The sequence below is a fragment of the Indicator indicator genome, chromosome 3 (assembly GCF_027791375.1).
Source record: "Indicator indicator isolate 239-I01 chromosome 3, UM_Iind_1.1, whole genome shotgun sequence".
Taxonomy (NCBI): Eukaryota; Metazoa; Chordata; class Aves; order Piciformes; family Indicatoridae; genus Indicator; species Indicator indicator.
The window spans coordinates 51,701,197-51,728,365 of NC_072012.1; the positions used below are offsets into that span (position 1 = coordinate 51,701,197).

General features: G+C 42.2%; 1 protein-coding gene across 7 annotated transcripts in view; it reads right to left on the bottom strand.

Annotated features, from left to right (window-relative positions):
• KCNC2 (potassium voltage-gated channel subfamily C member 2) overlaps positions 1–26,685 on the bottom strand; it is a 106,205-nt gene extending 79,520 nt beyond the window's left edge. For all 7 annotated transcript variants that reach the window (XM_054399478.1, XM_054399484.1, XM_054399482.1 and 4 more), the window contains exon 1: positions 26,053–26,685. In XM_054399478.1, the coding sequence (XP_054255453.1) occupies positions 26,053–26,685 (633 nt within the window). The remainder of the gene's footprint in view (positions 1–26,052) is intronic.
• Between the last annotated feature and the right edge of the window lie 484 nt (positions 26,686–27,169).

The following is a 27,169-nucleotide window of genomic DNA, read 5'->3' on the forward strand; positions in this document are numbered from 1 at the left end:
ATGTCCTTAGAGGTCAAAATCATGTAATATTAATTTCTCTGCTAAGTCAGATCCTGTAGTGGTTTAAAAACACTTGAAAACATAATAAATTCTACTACATTTAGGAAACAACTTAATTAAAGAAATGCTTTCGTATGAGGTCAGGTACCACATCAGCATCCAGAAACCAGCTAAGTGGCAAACTGGCTCTCACAACCTTCCTTGTTTGCTAGAAACCATAATACAAGTATGAAATAAAATACATGGAGTGATACCAAGCAGCACACATTGCACAACCTGGTTAGAGTCCCATTGGCAAGACCTGATGCTTTGAACTTTAAAGCAAGATTTGATTTTTCTTCCTATTTTTGACATTTCCAATGACATTTAGTCAATCTCTTTCTAGTCCACTACAAGACAGTTTCTTTGGAATGGGTGGAACCACTAAGTGCAGTTGAGAAAATGGGGCTGGCTTCCATCTTCTGGAAGAGCAAAATGGCACCAGGCAGTTGCCCTTCAGAAGCAGTTTTCCTGTAGTGTTTTGTTTATACTGGCAACATCTGGAAGAGAGTCCATGGCTTTTGAGAGAAAGTCTGTACTTGTTCTACATCCTCTTTGCCCCTGCTGAGCACCACCACATTGCAGCAACTTGTCTGCCTAGCCTGGTGTATAATCAGTCATCCTGAACAAAACGCCATCCTGGATGGACACAAATAGCAGTGATGCCCACAGCAGTGTTAAGAAGGTATCTTAGTCTGCAATGGGGCAGCCAAGATGGTCCTTACAGCATTACCATGTTATCCTTCACTTAATCTCTGAGCCTGTTTCTTTGAAATGCAGCCTATCAAAAGAATATCCTTCTCCTTTCCAAGTTACAAGAGTATTTTCACTTCCCACAAAGACAGAATAGATATAATCCACAGAAAGGGAAACCTAACACAGTGGTCCTGAATGGGAGCACCATGAGGTCCTTGCTTTTGATTATATCAGGTTGCCTGATCTATAGAGACTGAATTCATTAGAAAATTTTCAAGGCAATATAAGGACATGACAAACTAACAGTTACTTACAAGCAAGGCTATACCATACAACAGAGTTTGGTGAACTGTGGAGGTGGCAACAGCTCTTACTGACTAAGTGAACAGTATCATCCAGCACAACAATCTTGCATCTTAAACATACACCTATGGGTGATGTTACTGCTAAATACTGAATTTTAGTATTCCTTTATTCAGGGTGCTAACTTTATGATTTTAATAGATGCCTCTTACTGTAATTTCTGCATTTAAGGTATATATCTCATGCATAAAAATATTTCCCATAGAAGACAGCATGAGTATATCATCTACAAAAAGATGACAAAAAGATCCTGAGGAGATGAGTACATTATATAAAAGCTCTAACTGTGCAGCCTCCTACCCTATATTCAACACAAAGAGATGCATTCCCTTCCTTAAAATGAAGAGGGGTGTGCAGCAGTGGGAAGGAGACGTTCAATGAAGCAGAGAACAACAGGCAAAATTCAGCCCCAACAGTTTATTCTATCAAAAATTACAACAGTGAAACTAGAATTTACAGTTAGGGAATTTGTTCAGCTTCATGAAGTAAAAAGAAATTAGCAGAGGTCCCATGATGCTGCACAGGCACACGGTGCCTACCACTTGAACATCTCTTCAGCTCAGCTGAGCAGCTGTGTGCCCGCTGCGGACTAGTCTGAGGCTTCCTGCAGAGCCTCTGCTTCACTTTGCCTTTGAACAGAGACAATTTATGTTCTTTCAAAATGCAAATGCGCTGGCCTCCATTTTGATTGTGATTGCCATCTGTTGTTTCAAGTAGAAAAACAGCTTTTCAGGTTGTTGATGCTCTGGTGTCACTTACTCTACCACCGAAAAAGCCCTGAAGGATAAACCTGCATGGACCTCCACAGCTCCATCCAAGCAGCTGTCCATGTCTGCTCTTCTGTACTGCTCTCACTGCCCCACACACAGACCTCACCCTTTGATGCTTCTGCATGTGACCCACTGCAAAACCACAACCCTGCTCTTTACTACAAGAATTTTCTGCTGATTCTGAACACATCCCAGCCTCACGTCAATCTTCCTGTGCAGCACAGCCACCCCAGCATCTGCTCCCCAGCTTGGAAGGGCAGAATCTGAGGTGTCATGGGGGGAACAGATATCACTAATATTCATAGAATCAACCAGGTTGGAAGAGACCTCCAAGATCATCCAGTCCAACCTATCACCCAGCCCTAAGCAATCAACCAGACCATGGCACTAAGTGCCCCATCCAGTCTCCTCTTGAACATCTCCAGTGATGGCGACTCCACCACCTCCCTGGGCAGCCCATTCCAATGGCCAATCACCCTCTCTGTGAAGAACTTCCTCCTAACATCCAGCCTATACCTCCCCTGGCACAACTTGAGACTGTGTCCTCTTGTTCTGGTGCTGGTTGCCTGGTAGAAGAGACCAACCCCCACCTGCCTACAACCTCCCCTCAGGTAGTTGTAGACAGCAATGAGGTCACCCTGAGCCTCCTCTTCTCCAGGCTAAACAGTCCCAGCTCCCTCAGCCTCTCCTCATAGGGTTTGTGTTCTAGGCCCCTCCCCAGCTTCGTTGCCCTTTTCAGGGCACGTTCCAGTATCTCAACATCCCTCTTGAATTGAGGAGCCCAGAACTGCACACAATACTCAAGGTGTGGCCTGACCAGGGCTGAGTACAGGGGAAGAATAACCTCCCTTGTCCTGCTGGCCACACTATTCTTGATACAGGCCAGGATGCCATTGGCTGTCCTGGCCACCTGGGCACACTGCTGGCTCATGTTCAGCCTACGATGCCTACTGATATGCTTCTCCTCCCCCTCTATTCTGCCCTGGAATACTGTGTACAGTTTGGGGCTCTCTAATTCCAGAGTGACAGGGATCTGCTGAAGAGATTCCAACAGAGAGCTCCAAGTATGACTGTAGGAATTGAACATCTCTTCTATGAAGAAAGACTGAGAGACATGGGGCTGTGTAGTCTTGAGAAGGCTGAGAGGGGATCTGATCAATGTCTACAAATACCTGAGGGGTGAGTGACAACATGAAGGTGCCAGGCTCTTTTTAGTGGCACCCAGAGATAGGACAAGGAGCAATGGGTACAAGCTGGAGCACAGGAGATTCCACCTCAACACAAGGAGAAACTACTTTACAATGAGGATGATGGAGCCCTGGAACAGGCTGCCCAGAGAGGTTGTGGAGTCTCCTTCTCTGGAGATTTTCAAAACCCACCTGGATGTGTTCCTGTGCAGCCTGCCCTGGGTGATCCTGCTCTGGCCTCAATGATCTTTAGACATCCCTTCCAAACCCTAACATTCTGTGATTCCGTGAAGGAACAGATCTGGAGATCTGCCCTCAGCAGGGTTTGTGCAGCCATAGCATGTCCCAAAAGCATGCAGTAGCTCTCCTGTGTGTTTGAGGAGCATGTCAAACAAGGAGGAAATTCATCATAAATGCAAAAAAATGGTAAAAAAAAAAAAATCAGTCGGTGGTTATGTGATCTTAAAAATTCCAATAGGTATGCTGGCAGCTTGCATAGTTCTTCCTCATTAACATTAATAAGATATACTAGAATGGAAATGAGATGATTTGACTGACTTCCTAAAAAAAAATCTTTCAAGCTTTCTAAACCTACACTTGACTTTGATGAGGTCACAAACTTGACAGAGAATTGCACTGGGAACTCATTACTATCTCTAGTGGAGTAACGTGAAACCCTAACTGATAGCAGGGTTCCTACAGAACAATCCAAAATGCCAAGTCAAATACACACATACACATAGATACACCAGTCTCTGCTTGTATGGGATTTACTGATGATAGAGACCAAAGCAGAGGGAGTAGTGAGTGGCTTGGAAGAAAGTGTATGAGTAGCTGAGCCTCCTTCAATCTGATTTCACTCAAAGCCTTTAATTTCCAGAAAACCACTGCAAACTGGAAGCAAGTGCATTTCTGATATAGCTGCACTCAGAAGCAGAACTGACAGCCCTAGGCATACAAGGGTGGCTTCCCAGAATATCTCATGAGAGTCTGAACACCTTAACACAAGTGGCCTGTACAGAAATTGCATCAATTTAGGTAAACTGTTTTGCAGATTGACATATTTCCATCAGAGTTTGCCTCTGGTGCATTCCGTTGAGTATGGGAAAATTGGTTTGGAAGCCAAACTAAGCTAAAGCACTACTGGGCACTCTTAATCTAATTGCACCATGGCCACACAAGCTTGCTACACTGATTTAGCTAAACCAGCATCAGCAGACAATTTACTTAAACCAGTGACAATCTGACAGCTCTGTACTTAGGCCACAAATACAATTCACTCTTTTTCCACCTTACACATTGCTTATTTCTCAGTAGTGCAGCTTGTGTGGGAACAACAAAATAGAACAAATATCTATTTCAGAATTCTATTTCAAACATTCAAAAGGGGATTGACTCTATCCACATGCATGCATCTCTCAGATAATTTTAATCATCTAGGTCTGTTCCTTGAACTGTTAAGAAGATAGGGAAATTAGATTCCATATTTTAGGAGCTCTGACCTGCACCCCCTGGCCACCTAGCTGAAAAAAAAATTATATACCACATCATTTGAGAACTTTTCAAGCAGACACTGTGCAGAGGATTCTGTAATAGGGATAGGACAGATCTGAAAATGGTACAAAAAAGCAGAGGCAGCTCTCCCTACAGTTTTAAGTAGCCATGTCTGAAAAGAAAATAATATTGTTCATTCCATTTAACAGTGCTGAGTTGTGAGTCTGCAGACGGTTTTAATTTTGTTTTTACATTACCTACTAAAAGGGGGGAGAAATAAAAAGGATATGGACTCTACCTACATATTCTGCAGGCCTCTGGAAGTCCCTTCCAACCCACTGCATTCTATGATTCTAGGACTCTGTTCTGCATGATCAGATATCTACCCTCAAGAGCTGTACCACTTGCTCTACAGATGTAAAGAGCCGCCCTCATGGAATTGCTGATGAATCTTTTCTTTCTGCAGAGGAGCAATGTGCAACTTAATGTAGACATTTCTCAAGTGATTTAAGAAAAAAAAAAGGGGGGGGGGGCAGGGGGAGAGGGAGGAAATAAAGGGGAAAGCCATGTGAATTAGAACAAAATATGAAATAGCCAAAAGAAAATTAGTTTGCTCCACAAATTTGTTAATTTGTGGAACAAGTGCAATGATTCATTTACTAACATTCTGTGATTCTGTGATTCCAAATTGAATCTCTGATGAAAACTGCCATAAAATCATCATTCACCCATAGCAATTATCATATGTTCCACTTCTTCCTGTTTGTTCCAAATTAATTCCAATTTTCATGAAGTACTCTGATTATGGACAAAGACAAAGCAGTTTATCAAGACTGTCTGACAGTTCAATGTCCATCATCTATAAGTGAGGAAAAGGTGCACTGCAGGTCTCCAGGCTTCATTTGCAAGTTTTACTGCTCTTCTTCTCCCTTGAGTCTTCACCTTACTGGAAGGGATACAAAATAACTCTCCAAACCCAGTAACAAAAATTTATCCTAGAGATCAAATGATCAAACAACAAAGTATTTGATGTTACTTCAAGTCACTTGTTCTTCTCCTCATTTTTGTCTCTAATTCTTCATATCAAACTAATATTAGCTGATAGCATTGGGGGTGTTATCTTTAAAGACAGAAGATTGGCAACACAGTGTCCTGCTCTGAGCTAGAATAGAGGTAATAGGTTGTTCAGGGATCTTTCAGCTCAGTCTCATCTAAGTGACTGCACTTTCTGAAGTAAATAATTTTTTGTAATTTTTTGTTCAGGCAGTGTCTGCTTCTGGAAGTAACAGCAAGTGATGTTGAGAGTTACTACCAAAGACTGTCATGTAGAAAGGCTCTCACTTGTCCTTGCTTCTATGGAGACCCAGGTCACCTGTGTACAACACTGCAGTCTCCAAAGGAAGAGTCATAAGCAACGAAGTTGCACTTGTGAGGCAGAGTGGACAGGACAGGTGACCTAAAGCTGACCAACCAACAAAGTATTCCATCCCTAGCACCTCACACTTCACCTGAAGCTGAGGGATAACAAGAGTCAAGCCTTTTTCCTCTGTGGCTGGCATCCAAGCAGGACTCTGCTCATTCTTCTGTCTTCAGTCTCAATCCATGAGTTCCTGAATCCAGTTCCCACATAGCACTGAGTTCCGTCTGGACTCTGAGGGACTTTGACACTGGGTTTGTGTATATTTGCACATATTTAATTATTTTCATGGGTTGTTTTGGTCTTTTTGTGTGTGTATTTTTATTGTTGCTTGTTAGTTTGTTTATTTTCATAGTATTCATACTTTTTCATTAAAGCTGTTTTAGATATTTTTTTTCCGGTCCGTAAGTCTCTCTCACTTATTCCCTTTCCCTTCCCCTTCTGGGATGGGGAGGGGATAATAGAGAACATCTGTAACTCATATAGTCGCCAGCCCAGCCTTAACCTGTGACATACAGATAAGGAAAATTATTCCACTTTTTTAATAGTATTAATCCATAACAGAAACACTTCACTGTGAAATTTCCCTGAAAAACAATACAAGACTGCTACAGGCGAGCAAAGAATTTTCACTTGCAGACTACTTCAAGCATGACTTCTTTACCCGGAATCAGAGCTACAGAAAGGCACATTAAGGGAATGAGGAAGCCAACACCATGGCTGTGAGCCTAAAAATACATTGTAAACCGTAACACTAGACATCACAAACACACTTGCATTGTCAGAATATAAATTTACCCTCACACACACACACAAAAAATTACAAGTCTAATAAAAAGAAGTCTACAACAAAGTTTTCAATAGCTTTTAAGACACTAAAAATCAAGATTTAATTCAAGCCTAGGACTCGAGAGGTCATCACATTCATGTATTCTAGACAATGGCTGAGACAAAAATTAGTCTTTTTCATCTTACAGAGAACATTTTTAAATGAAGAATTTGTTGATCAGTTTCTTCTAGACTTTACCTTTTGTCCAAAGAAGCTTTTGGATCAAAGGAGGAATAAGGGCTTATGAGACATGTCTGTCAAGCTTCTATTTCAATAACATTTTCCTTCATTAAATAAGGGGGAAACCCCTGCACTGGGAAATGCAAAAAAAAAATTGAAATCGTCCTTTAAAAGCTGAGTGTAACTTTTGCAGAAGAGTACCCCACTGCAGACTACAGCTCTCTTGTTCTTCTTAGCCTCCAATCACTTTAAAATGTTCTCATCATTTACAAAAAAGTAGCAGAATCAGCTGATATTTGAGGTTCCTCAAAGCCTCTTTAGGACACTTTCTTACTGCTGCAGTACCAGTGTTCTTACAACAGAAGCCCTAAAGAAAGGTTTGAGATGGAAAAAAAGCCTTGAGTGGAGTACTCCAGTCCACAATGTATAGTGAAGCCTCCCTTAGCATCGCTTTATCCAAGGTTATTTCATAAAACCTAATGACCTAATAATGAAAGGAAAAGAAATCTCAATGTCTCAGATATTAAGCATTTATCTTAGTAGCCTCTTCTGTTTAACAGGCTCATTTTCACTTTCCTATGAATTAAAAAAAAAACAGTGTTTAATTTTCTTGGAAATCCTCACAGTATAATATTGGTACATATGGTGACATACTTAACACTAAGTGTTCTAATACAGCCACACATCAGTGCCATAGGTGTTACATTTCTGGGCATTTAACTTCCAAATGTCGTATCTAAAAAGCTGCAAATGTTGCAGAAGAGGCAGCACTTTTCAGAGAGAGGTTATGCAGAAGCACAGGGTCAAGATTGTGACCCAGTGACTCCAGAAAAATCAAAAGCGAGTACATGTACATGATCACAGGCTGAAGCTTAGAGAGCTGTACTGGGCTTTTGCCACTCAGATGCAGCTTCAGAGAGATTCACAGACACAGCTCAAATCAAGACATTGCTTTTCAAAATTAAAGCACCATGTGTGTAATTATGACTAAGGAGACTGCAGCTCTGTGCAAACGGGCATTGAAGCTTCTTCCTGTCCTTCTCTCTCTTTCTTCTGCCAGTACTTTATACAATTCAGTTGAAGAATTCCCAAAGACTGTGATAAATGCAAATATTTTCACCCTACAAAACTGTTAACATATATTTTTTCTTCCCTAGGCAGCAAAATAAAACAAAACAAGAAGCAACTATAGCAAACACAATCTTCATTTCAGGGCTACACCAGTCCCTGATTTCCTTCCTTACTTTGTGGTCTTCAAAAACAAACCCCTGCCCAAGAGGGATTTTCCTGTTCTCTCTCGTAACCTTTGTTTTTATTTAATTGCCATTTCAGATGTACCATTTTTCTTCAGCATCTCCTAATTTGATGTCTCTTTCAACATCCTCTCTCATTGAGGTCTTAATGTATTTTTTTCAGGTTTGATTCCTGTTTATAGGAGCATTCAAATCCTCTAGCACTTATCAATCCAACAATGCTCAGTCTGCCCAGGTTGCCCCGCATATTCTAAGAAATCCTTTCCCAATTCAGAAATTGTTAGACTAACATGGGAAGTACAGTGTCCATCTTTTAAACACAAATACCCTTGATATGAAATAACAGTACTATGAACTCCAATCTTCACAAAAAGCAAAAGATTTCACAGAATCATAGAATGGTCCGGGCCAGAAGGGACCTCCAAAGGTCATCCACTCCAACCCCCTGCAGTCAGCAGGGACATCCTCAACTAGGTGAGGTTGCCCAGAGCCCTGTCCATCCTCACCTTGAATATCTCCAGGGAGAGGACCTCAACCACCTCCCTTGGAAACTTGTTCCAGTGTTCCACCACCCTCATGGTGCAGAACTTGCTCCTAACATCCAATCTAAATCTGCTCTGCTCTAGTTTGAAGCCATTGCCCCTGGTCCTGTCCTTTACAGGGGCCCCTGCAGGCCTTTGCAAACAGTCTCTCTCCATCCTTCCTGTAGCCCCTGCTTCAGGTGCTGCAAGGCTGCTCTTAGGCCTCCCCAGAGCCTTCTCTTCCCCATGCTGAACACCCCCAGCTCCCTCAGCCTGTCCTCCTAGCAGAGCTGCTCCAACTCCCTGACCATTTTCTTGGCCTTCCTCTGGACCCTCTCCATCACAGGAACACATGCAACTACTTTTTTCACGTTAAACTCCTGTAATGGAAGGTTTCTTTGTAAGGCTACACGATGAATGTGAAACACAATCTGTCCTACTACGCTCCTGATTCAGAACCCATCTTTGCCAAATTCAGAACCTTGCACATCAACACGGTGCATGTGCAGGACAGAATGCATGTGCAGCAGGCTTACAAAGATATAATTCCATAAATTTTCTCTTGCTAAATACAAAATACTTCCCATTGCTGGGGAACATGCACTCAATCCTAAATAAAATCTTTTATCCTAAGATCAGATATTATTCTGTGTAAGGAATGCTGATGAAATTCAGCCCTGCCTTCTGCATCTACTAACAAAACCTCAAATCTCAGAAGAAATGCCAAAAAGGCAGCTTTCTCCTGTCAAGGCTATAGGCAATGCTGATTCCTGGTAGAAAAAGACACTGAGCTCACTTTTTTACCCTGCATCCTGTTCAAAAGCAATTCAGTGAATGAAGAGATCACTTGCCTGTCCATGATCACACAGACTTAGCACTTGTCAGCTACCATCTTTTGGAATTCATTCAGTCACGCTAACCACCTGCTTCAAGGACATCCTCAAATCATGGCCAGATATAGCTAGAAGTGAAACTATTACACAGAAGTGAAACTATTACAGCATTTCCTGTAGTAATTCAGTGTAGGTTCTCTGACATGTAACGGTAATGTAATGCTAAACTGGGAGCAGGTGTTTGTCGAGGAAGAGGGAAAATTCAAACCATCATTGGTGTCCCCAGGCATCTATACAGGTAGATCTTCAACACATTCCAACAAAATTGACAGCAATGCTCTTGCTCTGCATGGTTTCCACCTTACAGAACCATTCAGATTTCTGATCCAGTTAGCAAAACCTTTGGCTTTGTTTCACAACAACTTAAACATCTTGGTCATGAAAATGTGTTTGCCTATATAGGAAGAATCCACAGCTAAAGTTCTTGCACATAAGAAGCAGGACACAAAGATGGGTGTTGTTTGAGGTATCATCCATTTTTTTGAGAAAACCTTTCACCAAAATGTACAGTAACTCAACTATTAGACTGCTATGTGCTTAGCCAATACCGATCACCTACACAGCTGAGCACAGCTAAGTAACACATTAAAAAGCAGCAAAGAATAGCTACTAGCCTTCACTAACCAATGCAAATGGTCCTGAAATATAAAATAAGTGCTAACATAAGTATTGTTCACACTGGGCATTCTTTTGGGATCTTCTTTTTTTTTTTTCTTCTTCTTCTTCTTTCTTTTAAAAGTCTGGTAAAATGTAGCCCCTAGAGTACAGCCTGAAAGCTTAATCATTTCCCCTGCCATAGCTGGTGCCCAAGGCTCACCACCCAGCTGCATTTCAAAAGCAGCTGCAGAACACAATCAAGAGTCAATATGAGGTCACTGAAAATATTTAACAAACTTTCTAATATACTGCAGATCTAATTGGTAGCAGAGTCAGGTGTAGAGATTGACCAATATTTCTTAAGATTCTCTACTATATTGTGCCAGAATTTAATTGCAGGGACCAAATGCCAAATGCCTTTGCAAATCTTCAGCAATCTGTGAGGAAGATTGAGAATTCCATTGTTTCAGGTGTTTAAAATCCTGAAACCCTTTTATTTCAAAAATGTTACTGCTAAGTTTCAGCATAAAGGCACTGACAAACTGTATCTGTGTCAAACCCACCTTTATTCATCTCCTTATGTTCACCTGCTACAAAGCAACCCTTACTAAGGTGAATGAAGAGCCTTCTCCCATGTAGACCCTGCCTGGACAATACTTGCTTACTGATTCCAAAGTTTTCTCTTTTTCATGTAGGTCAGGTGTGGGATGTATGCCTCCTTCTCTGAATACACTTTCCAACTGCTCTGCAAACAAAATTAGCAATATATTACGAGGATTTCCTCTCATTACTGCATATATCCAAATGACTACCCAGTCCCAGTTTAACCTCCACCATGGATCCACTGAATGGAAAAAAATGAAGAGGGACCATGGGGTGATTATGAATGCCTATATCTTTGGGCAGAGGAACCAGAAAACAATACCCAACTTCCTTTAAAAAGTACCTAATCTGTCTTTGCACTGTATTCGACAGTCACTAAGATACAATTCTCCTTTGTTGTTTTTTTTTCTGCATTATTTCAGCACAGTATAGTTTGTGGGTTTTTTCAGTTATTTTTTCTGTTTTCTAAGGTAAGAGAACATTTGTACCTTTCCAGTTTGCAGACAAGGTGAATCACAGAAGATGTTATTGTCTAGCAAAAACATAAGCCTGAATCACCAGAACTCCCTGCTAGCACTTCAGTCACTGATCCCTCTTCACTCTCCATGTTCCTCCTAGCCTGACCAGGTAAGTTCATCACAACACAGACTCTGCACCATTCACAGCTTTCACTGTACTATAGCTTCTTGCCTTTTCTGCTTTAAATGTTGTGTTTGTGGGTTTGTGCTTCTCTTTATTCAGTATTCCTCACAAGAAGCAGAGATACATGAACTTGACTTGAAGTCATCCTCTCTTCCTTCTAAAAAAAAAAAAAACTACAATTAAAAAAATACAAAAAATTAGTAATAAAAGAGGTTGCAACATTTCAAAGATAACATATGAAAGCAATACGATTACTTGTATCAGGATGTTTCAAATAAAGCTGTAGGAAGAACGGTCTCCTTGTTTTGCAATTTATAGGTGCTTTTCATAAAATACACAGCATAAATATGGGCTTGCTTTGGAGAAATTATTGGAGTAGTGACTGCATAGAACACCGTAAAACAATTTTCATCTTGATTTAGCATATATTGCACAAAAGGCAGAGCTCTCAAGTGTGAAAGGATTTCCTTACATCAGTCAAACCACCTCTGAGTCACAACAGTCTTTCAGCTCGTGTTTGCTCTTTCACCCTGTTCCTGGGCTCAAATTACTTTGTCAGAGTTATGCTTCCTGGTGTAACAAGTGCAAATGGAAGTTTTAATGAGAAAAGATGTCCAAAGTTGTCAGGACTTTGAATTAAAGAGCAACTTCACCTAGTTTTGATTTGTTTGTTTGTTGTTGCTTTTTTTAAATTCAAACAAACAAACAAAACCACTTACTACTCCCTCACCTAAGGCCTCTGAAGCATCTGGCTATTAGTAAAAAAGTTAGATGAAAGAACAGAGATTTTGGAAACAATTAATTCTCTACAGGACAGTAAAGGGGCACATTTAGACAGAGATATCCAAAACCTGTAAAGTCAGTTCAGAACCTTTGACAGCAACAAACCTGCACTCAAAAGAAGAACATACCACAGGCAGGAAAAAGTGTAATTGGCCCTGAGAGTCACCCATGAGAGAGACAATCAGAGAAAGGGAGATCTCTTTACTTACATAACTGCTTCAGATTTTCCCCATTTTAATGAGATACACTACTTCTACCATCAAACGTGATCAACAAGACACTGTTAGCCAATACAGTAATAGATACGTATATCCAGCAAGAGAGATCTGTCATAGCCTAATAAAACCAGACCTGGAGACAGTCCACAGAATTCTACATGACTTTATAGTGGAGAGTTAAAATAAAAAAGTAAAAGTGAGAAGACTGAATTAAGTCAGGAGATCCTCATTAAAATCTTCAAGGACAAGAGGGGGAATAAAGGAAAAAAAATCTTAGTGACTATCATAATTACATCAATATTTGTATTTGTTTAGAAATGTGTTTGCATGTATATACACACATGCCTTCCAGAGGGACCTGGACAAGCCAAAGAGGTGGACCCAGGTGAACTGCATGACGCTCCAAGAGACCGATTGTAGGGTCCTGCACCTGGGCCAGAACAATCCTCACTGTGATACAGCCTGGGGAATGAGGTGACACAAACCAGCCCTGTGGAAAAGAAGTTGGAAGTTCTGGTGGATGAGAAGCTGGACATGAGACAACAGTGTGCACTTGCAGTCCAGAAGGCCAGTGGCATCCTGGGCTGCATTTAAAGATGATTGGCCACCAGATCCAGAGAGGTGATTCTGCCACTTTGCTCTGGTGAGACCTCACCTGGAATACTGCATCCAGCTCTGGCGCCCTCAACACAGAAAGGACATGGACCAGACGGACAGGCTGAGGGAGCTGGGGGTGTTCAACAGGGAGAAGAGAAGGCTCCAGGGAGACCTAATAGCAGCCTTCCAGTACCTGAAGGGGGGGGGGGGGCTACAGGAAGGATGGAGAGAGACTGTTTGCAAAGGCCTGCAGGGACAGGACCAGGGGCAATGGTTTCAAACTAGAGAAGTGAAGGAATTGATTTAGGGACCAGAACCCCAGACACTGTCTTACTGATAGAAGGAGATGCTTTAACCCTGATGGGTGGCAAACCCTGGGAACAGAGCGCAGCTAGAAGGAAAACACAGACAGGTCGGCTCCCTAGAGGCCACTGTGACCTAAGGGAGTTATGCAGGGACCTGATAACAAGAACAAAGCAAAACTTAGGACAGAATTATGGAATCCCTTTATCTCTTGCTTGACGTTTGCTTAAGCCTTCTGAAAAATATATGCGTTCATGTGATACTTTCTCTCTGTAGCCAATCATGAATTTACAACTGTAGTATGGACATACCAATGACCAATTACAAGCTGCCTTCTGATGTTATGTTAACCTATATAAAGAAAAAGCTTTGTACAATAAATTGACACTTGGCTTGCATCAGGCCTCATCCCGTCTCTCACATCGCAGCAGAGAAGAGCAGATTTAGATTGGATGTTAGGAACAAGTTCTGCACCATGAGGGTGGTGGAACACTGGAACAGGTTTCCAAGGGAGGTGGTTGAGGCCCCATCCCTGGAGATATTCAAGATCAGGCTTGACAGGGTTCTGGGCAACCTGATCTAGTGGAGGATGTCCCTAGTCACTGCAGGGGAGTTGGACTGGATGACCTTTGGAGGTCCCTTCCAACCCAGACCATTCTCTGATTCTATGATTCTGTATACACACACAAAAATATTTGCATCCATCTTTATATATACATATGGATCAAAAATAGACCTGAAATTTGAAAGCACTAGAACTACAAATGCTCTCCTCCTTTGTCTCACTCACATTTCACCTCTGTCTCTGCAGTGCAGGCAGCTGTCACACTGTACTTGTCTGAACAGCAGGATTGCAATGAAAATTTTAGGTCACACATTTTCCCTTAGCTTCCATTATTGCTAAGATTTTCTCACCCAGAGACAAGGTTTGAGTTTTTGGAAGCAGCATTTTACTCACAGTATGGTTAGGAAAGTTAACAGTTAGCCTGTTATTTTAAAACAAGATTGCCAGTAAATAAACAAAATGCATTTTGCAAAGCGTGTTCATTATAATTACTGATACACACCACCTGATCTGTATTTTCAAGCAGTGCACAAGCAATAGCAGCACAAGACAGGACTTTAATAATTTTCCTCATGCTATTTTGGAAAGGTAGCTATTGATTTTGGAACAAAAGCAGGCATTATTTCAAAGTGACTGCCTGCACCTCTGAATCTGTTGGTTGCTCTAATGAAGTACAAACCCAATGTGAACTATATCTGCACTTCTCTAGAGACTAATGGGTATATTTACTGCCACTGAATACCAAATGTAAATGTCTTTAGACTGTTGAGAATAGAAAATCATTGAAATTTTGCTGTTTTTTTTATTTCCATAAGTGATGTACCCCATCCTGCTTTCAAAGAAAGCTGCTAAGATGACTGTAAAGGTAGTATTAACAGCAGAGAGGTATCTATAGTTATCGTTGTACTTCATATGATAGCAGCGTAGTTAATTTTGTTACAGAAGCATTGGAAGAGGCATTAGAATAGCCATAGTCATTGGCTCAGTGACAGTGCAAGACAACCCAGTGCAACACAGTGGGGCTGAAGAGTGAGGAAACATAACTGAAAACCCACTCCAAGAGCCACTGCAGATAGTTTTGGACAACTGAAGCTGCCACAGCTCTTGAATTGGAGACCAGCTACAAGAGCGAACCTACCTATAGTAGCTGTTTCCAAAATGTCATAAACCTAGTCACTAGGGGAGTAATTTTGAAGTGATCAAACCTCCCTTTTCATTGTAGGATTGAAGAAGTAGCAACTGCAAAAATAACTGCAAGTAGATAAATCAGTAGTTTAAAGAAAACCAACACCTTCCATCCTTAAAGCAACAAATATCACTCCAAAAATCCACACATGCAATCCCAAATACCTCATTTTCAAAGTTTGGCTGGCTATATTGTAGCAAACCAAAGAAATGGAAATATATTCTTTGCTTCAGTCTACAGTGGCTCATTTTTCATCAAGATGTAATTTTTCCTCTTATCAGAGATTTTATCTTCTTTAATTTCCCCAGATCACCTATCCTGATATCAAGGCACAAACCTAGAGCACACAATGACTAACCAAGGAGACCCTGTAGCTGCAACCAATTTTGTTGACCATTCATGGGTCACTGCAGCATCAGCTTCACATGCCTGATTGGGAGACAGATGACAAACATGACCTCTTCTTTCTTCGAGCTGTATAAACAGATCACCTAGGCAAGCCCGCTGTCAAAAGTCTCAGTCCTCACATTTGACACTATATTCAAATGGCCCTGAATACAGCCAGTAACAAAATTCACTGGCCAAATTATGAAGGTACCTCAGGTGTTTAAATCCACTTGTTTAACCTAAAGTATTACCAGACAATGAACAGATAGTGAATTACACAGCAGAGCTGATGTTCAGTGTCTGTGCCAAAATCCTACCCTCCTTGATTTACACCCCAAAAAAAAAAAAAAAGCTGCTGATGTCATTCATTATATGCCACTTACTATATACACTTGCTTTTTAAAAATATGAAAATATGAAATACTATAATTATTAAGCAGAATTACTTCATTTTGCATTAAAAGCTAAAACATGTTTAGAACAGAATAGAACTATTTCAGTTGGAAGTGACATACGACCATCATCTAACCCAACTGCCTGACCATTTCAGGCCTGAACAAAAATTAAAGGATGTTATTAAGGACACTGACAAACAGTCTCTTAAACACTGACAGGCTTGGGGCATTGACCACCCCTCTAGGAAGCCCGTTCCAGTGTTTCAGCATTCTCTCAGTAAATAAATGCTTCTGCATGTCCAGTTGCACTGGCTTTAGGAAGCAGCTGACAGCAGCTGCCGCAGCTTTGAACCATCCTCATGTGTCCTGTCACCAGATAGCAAAGAGATCAGCAGCTTCCTCTCCACTTCCCCTCATCAAGAAGCTATAGAGGGCAAAGAGATCAGCAGCTCCTTCTCCACTTCCCCTCATCAAGAAGCTATAGAGGGCAGAAACTCCATTGCTACTGAGTTTTTTTTTAATAATTTGCTTAAATAATTTCCCAGACTAATGCAAAAATCATAGAATAACAGAATGGTTTGTGTTGAAAGGGACCTTAAAGATCATCTAGTTCCAACCCCCACCACCACCACGGGCAGGAACACCTTCCCTGAACACTTCCAAGGAGGAGGCATCTACAACCTCCCTGGGCAACCTGCTCCAGTGTCTCACCACCCTCACTGTAGAGAATTTACTTCTATTATCGAGTCTAAATCTACCTTCCTCCAGCTTAAATGTCAAAAAAGTGCTCCCAGATTTCTTGTAGGCTCCCTTCAGATTCTGAAAGGCTGCTATAAGGTCCCCCTGGACCCTTCTCTTCTCCAAGGCTGAACAGCCCCCAGCTCCTGCAGCCTGTCCCCATAGGAGGCAGATGATTTTGCACATCAACTATAACCTAAAATTCAGGTTGAAAACTGAAGGTAGATATCAGATCTAGAAGTGAAAATTCAAGGAAACTTCATTCCCAAATGTGATCAGAAACCAGAAAGACAAATAAGGGTCCTGCCCTAAAACAGATCTGGATTAAACTTAGAGTACTGCAAAATTCCTGTCTGAAAAAAAGCTTGCACAACCCTTGGGATGATTTTTCTTTTTTTAATAAAATTTAACTTTTCTTTTTTCAGCTCCTAACAATTATTATCTTATGAAAATTAAGATACACTTCAAATCAACTATTAAAAATAATTGCCATTCATATGGGAAAAGAATTACCAAGTGACAATGCAGAAGGTAAAAAGCTCACTTGAAAGGTATAGAAAATTATTGAATATCTATGTAAAAATAAGGACTAATTAGGACACCCTAATGAGGGTGAAGGTCAAGAGAATGGGGCCAGATTCTTTTCAGTGGTGCCCAGTGACAGGACAAGGGGCAATGAGTATAAACTGGAACACAGGAGGCTTCATTGAAACGTAAGGAGAAACTTCTTCACCTTGGAGGTTGATAGAGCACAAGAACTGGCTGCCCAGAAAGGCTGTGGAGTCTCCTTCTCTGGACACTCACAACTTGCCTGGAAGCTTTCCTCTGCAACCCGACCTGGGCCAACCTGTGTTAGCAGTGGGGCTGGGCATCTCCAGATGTTCCTTCCAATCCCTATCTGTTTGTAATTCTGTGATGTCCTTTGGTATTGTCTAAGAACTAAAGAATGTTTATGTCCACATCTCTGTATAATTTTAAAATACCATTTACATTGTCCTGAAAACATTTTTACCACTACTTTTAAAAAATAAATTAATTAATTCTGCTATTGCACAGGCTTTATATAAAATACTAATTACTAAATACGCAATTACTCTCAATCTTATATTAGACAGCACATAAAAGCCTAATAGAGTTTATGACCATTTATGTTCTGAGAAATTGAGCAGGCCAACAGAAATATGATTAGAAATATGCTCTACTGAGGAGCACCTGCCAGCAGGCTGCCATTGGGGATGGCTGAACACTTGCAGTGCTGCAGCAGTGCCAGAGTGACATCCCCTTGTGAAATCGTCAGGAACTCAGCCTGCGCTCCTCACTACAGCAACACGTACACAGCATTTCACAGCACTGCTCTGCAGCCCTCTGTGGAACTTCATCTTCTCCAGTGCAATTCACTGAAAAAAAAAATTCTCAGCCATGAATTGAGTCTCAGCACTTGGTATCTGTTGCTCTAAAATCCCACATGAGATCAGACTCCTAGTATTGTAATAACCTTGTGCTTGTATCACTGCAAACATTTTAGTGTGGTGGAATTCATTCCTAAACAAGAATTTATTTCTTTTAGGATAAGGACTAAACAGTTAAAAAGAAGATTACTTCTATGACACTAGTACCCTACAAATTATCAAAACCCAACCCACAACTTCAAGGGATACTTCCCCTTTTTTCAAAGACTAGTCACAGAAAAAAAAAAAAGTGATTTGTAAGCTACACATTAATGAAAATGTAAACACTTGAGTAGCTATATTTATTTCAGAAATAAGACTAAATAATAGTCTGGTATATTTAATGTGTAATAATGAACTTTACCACATCATACAGCACTGGGCCAAGAGATTCTGCTCTGTTTACAACATTTTGCAGGAGCATATCAAAGACTTAATAGCTAAACTTCAAAAGGCTATCTGTAATGAGAAAGGACTGAATCATTACACCACTGTAATCATTAACCTACTGGTGAAAATCCCAAAACCACAGCAACATGTCAGAATTTTCAGCTTAAAGGCAAGGGCAGAAAGGGAAAGTTATGGTTATAACACATAATTCAATAATCTGGATTTTAAGCTTCAAGCCACCACTTCAGTCAAAAGTTCTGTAAAGCAAATCACAAATCACGAGCAGTTGTATTTCCTGTGATTAGATGGCATTCTATTTTTAATGGCCAGCGTTGCCTTTAGAAACAGATTTTTATTCCTATGCAATTGCTGATTTACACTGGAAAGGATGTGTGCTTATGAAAGAATGAGTCTATGTAAAGGAATTATATCAACACAAGAAATGTACTAAGCAGAACAATAACCAGGAGCTTGATCTTCCCAATATCACCATATCTGTATTTTATTTGCCTACTCACAACAAAACAAACAAACAAAACACCAAAACAAAATCCCAAACCACCAAACTGCAAAAATCCCCACAAACTTCTCCACTGAATCAACAATTGTTTGTAAATCACATTCCCAGGAGGCCTAAAGAAGAGTTTAGTAAAGAGAATTAAAAGAGAAGATACTAGGCCCATTGGGTGCTCAATATAGAGAGCATAAATCTTTTGTTTCCACTTGTGGCTAAAGTAGACTCTGTTTCTCCAAGATGAGCCACGAGTCTGAAGAGCAGGATGAGCAGGAAGACTCTCTGAAGAAATGAAGAGTGCTGAAACAGCAAGCTGATAATGAGAAGAGTTTGTTTCTTCCATATTAAAACTAGTGGATAACACTCCATTAGAGATTATTAAACTAGCAAACATTTATATAGAGATGCCTTTTCTTTCCTGACTCTTATGCATCAATTGTAAGGTAATTTTATAGGAAGAGAACTGTCATTTTCTGGAAGTGGATGCTGAGGGAGTAAAGGACAAGCAATCTCTACACAAACTTCCTTTAAACCATTTTAAATTTCCTATAGCAAAGGAAAGAGTCCAGCGCAGAGCCACAAGGATGATAAGGCAGTGGAACATCTTCCATACAAGGAAGGACTGAGGGAGCTGAGGGCTCTGTAGCTTGGAGAAGAGGAGAGGTGACCTCATCAATGTTTATAAAGATGTGCAGGGTGAGTCCCAAGAGGATAGAGCCAGGCTCTTCTTGGTGGTGCCCAATGACAGGACAAGGGGAAATGGTGGAAGTTGAGGCATAGGAAGTTTCACGTAAATATTAGGAAACATTTTTTCCCTGTGAGGGTGACGGAGCACTGGAACAGGCTGCCCAGGGGAGGTTGTGGAGTCTCCCTCTCTGGAGGAATTCAAAACTTGCCTGGCTGCGTTCCTGTGTAATTTGGTGTAGGTGCTCCTGCTCTGGCAGTGGGGTTGGACTAGATGGTCTTCCAAGGTCCCTTCCAGCCCCTGAAATTCTGTGATTCTGTGGAACTAATCAAGGATTTGGGATCAGTCTGAGTTCTGAGCTTCTTTAATTATGGGTCAACACAGGTTCACAAAAAAAGCCGATATGCTGACTTCTTCACAAAGTACAGATGGGTACATTTACCTTGGACTAAGTGGCAGACACTTTAAGAATATAGGGATTTTGGAGCTACCAGTTTTCTGGCATCACTTTTTTTAATGTCCTGACTGCACACTGTGTCAATGCAGGATACCTCATCTGGTAGTAGCAGTGTGATACCTTAGCTGATGGTAGCACTGAAGCCTAAACAATGTCGTCAGAAGTCGTGAGCTATTCCTCCCACCACCATCTTAATCAGTTTGAAGACAAATTCTCGACCCCAAAGTAAACCTCTCAGAAAGAGTTTTACCACTGTAAACACGTGACAGGTAGTACAATGTATATTAACTACATAAACGAAGAAAACATGGTCTGCCAGATTTTTCAACTAAAAATACTTCCCACACCATTATTATCTTGGTCTCTGTATGTTAAGCTTATTTCCACTCCCAGTTACACTGAAGCAAATTCAGCCTAAGTCCATTAGCCAAAATGTTTTAGAGCCTTTGGAAGGCGAATCTGACTTGACGCATGTGCACATAACAGCATCTATTTCTGAAATGATAGGAAAGATCATCTCTGTGACATTTATGTCAGAGCCATGACAGAATGCTTTTCCCAGATGAATAAGTGCCAGTGAGAAAGCTGTTTTCAATGGGAAGAGGAAGCCAAGAGCTGGCTTGTTTCCATGGAAACACTTAGCAGCATCAGGCAGAACAGCTGTAGAGCAAGAAGTTTGGGAGGCAGAAATTTTGCTGATTTTACCTCACTGATATGTCACTGCCATCAGAGGCCATCTACATTTAAGGTATATTAAGCTAGTTTATGTTGAATACCTCATGTATTAACCTACAGTTTCTAATTAGAACTCTTAAAAGCCAGCAGTCTGAAGTAGATTAACAATAATTACTTGTAATGAAAGTTAGTCAGCCCAGATAAACATGACGCTACTGAGTGTGTGAATATCTGTAACACATGCATTGTTTTTGTCATTAGGAAAAAATCTCCCTGTTCTTTAGCAACAACAGCCCCCATAGGCTAAATGCTTCAAGGAGAGTGACTGGTTTTCACCAGTTTCATCTAATGGATTCTTTTCCCACAACAATAAATTCAGGATTAGGGCAAACAATACACCAACATAGCAAGGGGAATAACCTCTCTGCAATTTCTTTATCCCTCTTCACTATTTCCTATCATTTTCAGAGAGAGGATGTCTGCATAACTCAAAAATTATGAAATGCCAGAAATTGCTCTCTTTGTTGAATAAAAGAGAAAGATTTTCATTTATTAAATAAAAGGCCTTTTTATTTGTTCATAAAGCAAATAAACTTTACTATTCACTATTAATGTAGGAACATGTATTCTGTGATTAACATATCTTCACCACTCCATTCATAGCATCTCAGAACATCTTGGCAGCACTGCTTCCACCAAAAACCATCTTGCATACCACACAGTCAAAGCCCTAAAAGCATAAGCCACTCCAGTCCTTCACCACAGCACATGACCAGGTATCTAGGTACCTTGAGAAAATGCAAGGCACCACAGACAGAAGTTGTCTTTGATCAGAATGCTCTCTGATACAATTCCTGTAGAATTAGCCTTTCAAGGGGATATGTAAAATTGTATTTTTCCCTCCCTGATCTCACTCACTTAGCTGATGTTCAAAGCTGGTGCAGATGTTATGGGACAGTGAGTGGAGTCACCAAAAATGTAACTTCACTTCTTCTCAGTGCTGCACAGTGACAGGACAAGGGGCAATAGACACAAAGTGGAACACAGGAGGTTCCCTGCAAACAACAGGAAAAACTTCTTTGCTTTAAGGGTGGCAAAGCACTGGAACAGACTGCCCAGAGAGGTTGTGGAGTTTCTGTCTCTGGTAGCATTCAACACCTGCCCAGACATGTTCCTGTGTGATTTACTCTAGGTGATCCTGCTTTAGCAGGGGGGCTGCACTAGGTGATCTTCAGAGGTCCCTTTCAACCCCTACCATTTTGTGATTCTATGAAAGCAGTAGATGGGAACTTCGTATTTGCATCCAACAACACTGCACTCCCCACTCCAACCCAGCTCCCCTCATGAGGAAGCAGCATGAGAGCAGTATTTTTAAGTCCACTAGCAAGGCTCAAGCATCTTGATGCCTGAGGCTGCAAGGCATTAGTGATTTTATTCAGGGTTCAGTGGATATTTAGAGCAAACTTTGCAAATACTTGTGAATTAGTCCTTCACCTTCCCTGTAAACCAATTAACTATAATCTTTCCTACAAATGAAGGCTGAACAGCAAAAGGGTTGGGCAACTTGCCTTCAGCTGCTAAAAAAAAGGTAAAGGTGTTGCAGGCAGTGTCTACTCAAGTGCCCTGGGCCACACTGACTCCCGTGCTGCTGAGCATCCCAACTTTGCAGGCACTTCCCCTGTTCCCATTGAACAGATTAACAACCTCATCAGAAAATGAAAGATATAGAGCTACAAACTTTGTGAATCCCAGGGCCATTTTTGAGTTCCTGCACTAAGTACAGCAGTAATCCATTACCCTTGGGTAAAATCAAGGATAAATACTAATTACTTTTTTAAACAGCATCATGTTTCAACTATTATTCAAAAGTAAAAGGCCTTAAAAGCTTAATTCATGTGAAATACAATATCTGAGACTAGTGCTGCCATTCTAGGTCCTGCTGTGCATCTGCAGACACTTTTAAACTCAGTGCTTAATTGTGCCTCTTGCACTTTCTTCTAAACTACTTAGACATAGCTTTACATTTAATTAAAGCATAATGAGTACTTGCACTCATGAGCCATCAAAGGATACCACAATCATGTACAGGTATTAAGTAGCAAAACCTACAGTACACAAGTTTGATTCAGATAAGACTCAGGACTTTCAGAGATGCTTAAACCAGCGCACAGAAAGCTTTTACTGCCTGATGCTTCTCCTCCTGTGACAGGATCGTTCTTACACCAGCAGCCTTCTGTCTCGACATAATAGCATTCCACCCAACAGCAGTTTGCACATGATTGCTCTGTTAAGCCTGGAGTAAAAAGAGTACCTCTGTCCTCTAATTTAAAGTCTATGAAATTCCAAAAAAATAAGATGAAAACAGACAAAATATTCAGATGGGGCTCCTGAACATAAGAAACAAAGAAAGGTGTTGCAGATTTCCAAGCAGTTGTATGTACATGGACTACAATTTATATTTAAACCCCCATAGTTAGTAGATGTCGCTATCTGAACATCAAACTGCATACGCTGAAAGCTGAAATTTTCCTTTAGAATCTCAGATGAAGTAAACCTTCTTGTCAACAAAGTATTCCACTACTTACATAACATCACTGGATGGTCTTGCTAGAATAATCTTGTGTGTGCACTATCCCCCAATAGGTTACCATGGCAATTTGTATTTGAATTGCTATAAATTTCTATTTTTAGAGATCACATTTTTAGGGTAAAGAAAATCACAAATATTAAGTATAATTTCATTAATAGAAAATATCCCAGTTTTACAATCACCATACTTCCCAGAAAAGACATTGCTGAAGTTGTATCAGGCAGTAATGCTAAAAAAAAGTAATTACCACAGTTATCAAGAAAGTTTACTACTAAGCAGTCTCATCATAATCTAAGTGCTGTATGAGTCAACAGCTCACGCTGTGAGGCAAAGATCAGAGAGTTTTGTCTTGATTTCAGAAAGTCCAGAATTTCAGTCAGGTGTTTGTGGGGCTAGTCATCATTTCAGCTGACACAAAAGAAAAGTGTATTCACCAGAATAATTGAAAAATAATGTCTTCCTTTCAGATGTGGGAAAACCTTGAAGTGAAAGTAACATCTCTGTTCCAAACTGACATTACTGTAAGCTTCAATTACTGTGTTCAAGAGTGCTTACTAAGTGCACTTACTCTTTAGTCCTTAAATACAAATTTACTTAATGCTTTAAAACTTGACAACAATTCTCAAAGTTGTCTTCCTACATGAAAGATCAAAGTTCAGAGCAGCAGCCCTGAAGAAAATTATAACACTAATTTAATCACTGTCATTACAGTTCTAACACCACATTGTTCTGTCTGCCTGGGGTTGGAGGCAGAATACAATCTTTAAAACCAGCTTTTAAGTTATAAAAAGGTAAATATCTTTTAAGAAATTAATACTGTCACATCACAATTTTCTATTATGGTCTTAATTACAGCATTCATTTTGGAAACACAAAAGATCTTTACCTGAGCCACTGCTGGTTCAGAATGGTCTGGTACAGATGGAAAATTTGGAGAGCAAGTGCCCACAGATTCTGTCCAAGAGTGGACCAAAGCAGACTGAAACCCTCAGTGACAGCTACAATTCCAGAGGGCAGCTGCAATCAGCATGCCTACCTTCCTATTTCTCCTGGTACCTTCCATTCAACCTTTACTCCGTACTCCTCATTTCTCCAGCGAGGTTGAGCGGAGAGATTCCCTATTGTGAAAGCTGCAGAACTGGCCCTTTCCACACCATAGTAAGGAAAGACAACCTGCATGCAAGCACCACACACACCACTGTTTTGTCAGGTAACTGACAGCCAGCTTTCTTAAGGAGTCAGACAGCTTATAAAATGCAAGCAACGTGTCATTGATGAGCAGAAATAGACACTTCTGGCAGTTTTTCTTCAGAACCAATCCTTTATTAAAAACGTATTTCAAGTATCAGCTGGAACCAGCTGTCAAGGGAAAATGTATTGGTGGGCACCTTCAAAAACATAAACACCACTGTCACTTAGCAAGTGACAGCAGTAACCACAAGGGTTTTTACTTCCTGTTCAACTTACCTCACTAAGTTTTCACAGAGACTGCACTAGGCCATAGCACTACTCAGGAATTCACTTAACCACACACTCATGGTCACATCAGTGAGACTTACAGTGAAATCATTGAAATGATCAGTAGGTGACACCCAACAGAACTGCAGTTTCTGCAAGATGAGGCTTAGCTCTGAATATTTCACAGGAATCCTGGTAAATATGCTGCCGTTATATATGCCATTTTATAATCAAACATTTCCAATTACAAGTTCTTTTTCTTGAACTGCAGGGCAAATTTGCTGGTGGTTGCTTTTCTTATTCGTAAATTTTAAGCAACGCTGTATGTTTCTCCCAGAGGAGTTACAACCATTTGTTTGCTCAAAAGCCCTGGGTTAGAAAGCAAACCCACATGACCACTGACAACAGCAACTAACAGACAGCACTAAAATCCAGAGCATCAAAGTAGAAAGTAGTCATCATCAAAATCTAAAATCTCTATCTAAATAATGGACACTACCTATACCCTCAGTGAGGGTCACCCTGAGAAACCAATGGAGCAGTCAGGGTGACCCAAGCACGCTTTGTTAGCTCAGATCACCTCCCAGTGACAGCTGGGGAAGGGCTGAAGTCGCTTTCCTGTAACACTGTCACCAGGTCACCCCAAACCCAAGACCTCCAACTAGCAGCTAGGAGAGGGATGATGGCCTACTGGTGGGGCCAGCTGCCCCAGTCCCAAACATACGTCCATGCAGGTGCTCAGAAAGGACACGGGCACCTTGGGGCTAGGCTGCTCCTGCCTGCACACACACACAAATGGTTCCCCCGAGGAGTGCACCTCTACACCCCCAGGCCAAGAGGGTGAGTGTGGCTCCCTCGGAGGATCCTCAGTGCACAACTCCCACCTCACCTCATGTACACTTCCCCAGGGGGGCACTGGCAAAGCAGAATCCCCTCACTGACTGACATCACCTGCAGATGTTGAGGGGACAAGCATGGCCACCCCACAGGGCTCAACATCACCCCCACAGAGTGGTCCACCAAGGCACAGCCTCTGCATGCCCAAGCCAGGTGATGTAAGCTTCCCCTCGACACCCCACATGTCTGCCTCCCCATGCAGGGAACCATGGTGTGACACCCCTGGCAGCCCCTCAACCTCCCCAGCTGCCTCGGGAGGGAGCGCCAGCCGTCGGCGCTTACCCTGGCAGCCCGTGAGGAGTAGGGGTCCTCGAAGAGTGCCCAGACGCGGGGCTGCAGCCGCCGCCAACGCCCGCCCTTGCCCTCGGCGGTTGCCCCCACATCCTCGATGCCCAGCCTCTTGGCAGTCAGGTCGTCGTCGTCGTCACCATCAGGGGGTGGCTCTCCCGTCAGCAGGTCGGGCGCCTCGAAGATGTCCAGGGCCTCCTCGGCGTCGCGGTGCTGGCGGTATGTCATCCAGCAGCAAGGCTCTACGTCGGTCTCGTCGATGCCCCAGAAGGCCAGCTCCTCCTCGAAGAGCGGCCCGCAGACGTCGGCAGGGCAGTGCAGCTTGCCGGTGCGGTAATAGTTGAGCACATAGGCGAAGACCCCTGGGTGCCGGTCAAAGAAAAACTCGCTGGCGCCGCTGCCCCGGGGGCTGCAGCCGCTGCCGGGCTCCGGGCACCCGCCCGCCGGTGGTAGAGGCGGGTTCGGGAGAGGCGGCGGCTCCTCGCCGCTCGGGGACTCGCTGCGGGACTCGCAGGCGAGCAGGGCCAGGCGGGTCCCCGGCAGGGTCTTCAGGGTGCTGCGGTAGGTCTCGTGCCGCGTGCCCCCCACGTTGAGGATCACCCTCTCGTTGTCCTCGAGCTTCCCCATTGCTTCGGGTCGGACATGACTGGGGAAGGCTCGGAAGGCGGCAGAGGGGGTGGTGGGGTAGGGAACGGGGCGGGGCGGGGCGACAGCCTGTCGCCGGCAGGTCCGCGGTGGACGAGCTTCTGCCTTAAACGCAAATAGAAAGAAGAAATCGAGGAGAAGCCCCTCCAGGCACCATCGAGCGCAGGGGAAAGCTATTCCCCGCCTGCCCCAGCGCTCTCCGTTCTCCGATCTCCTGTCGCCACGCCACGCACTTCTCGGCCCCGCGGCCATCCACCGCCGGGCAGCAGCTATGGACAGGGCTCTCCTGACTGCCCGTCCTGGGCAACGCTCCGGACGCTCTCCCCGCTTCCCGTGAGACCAGGCTACCGAAATGGCACTGCTGCTTCTCCCGCGTACGGATCCGCCACCGCTCCCACCCCCCTCTCCCTCGCGGGGCTGTCGTAACAGAGCTGATGGAGTAGAAAGTCTGCGGCTAATTATTTAA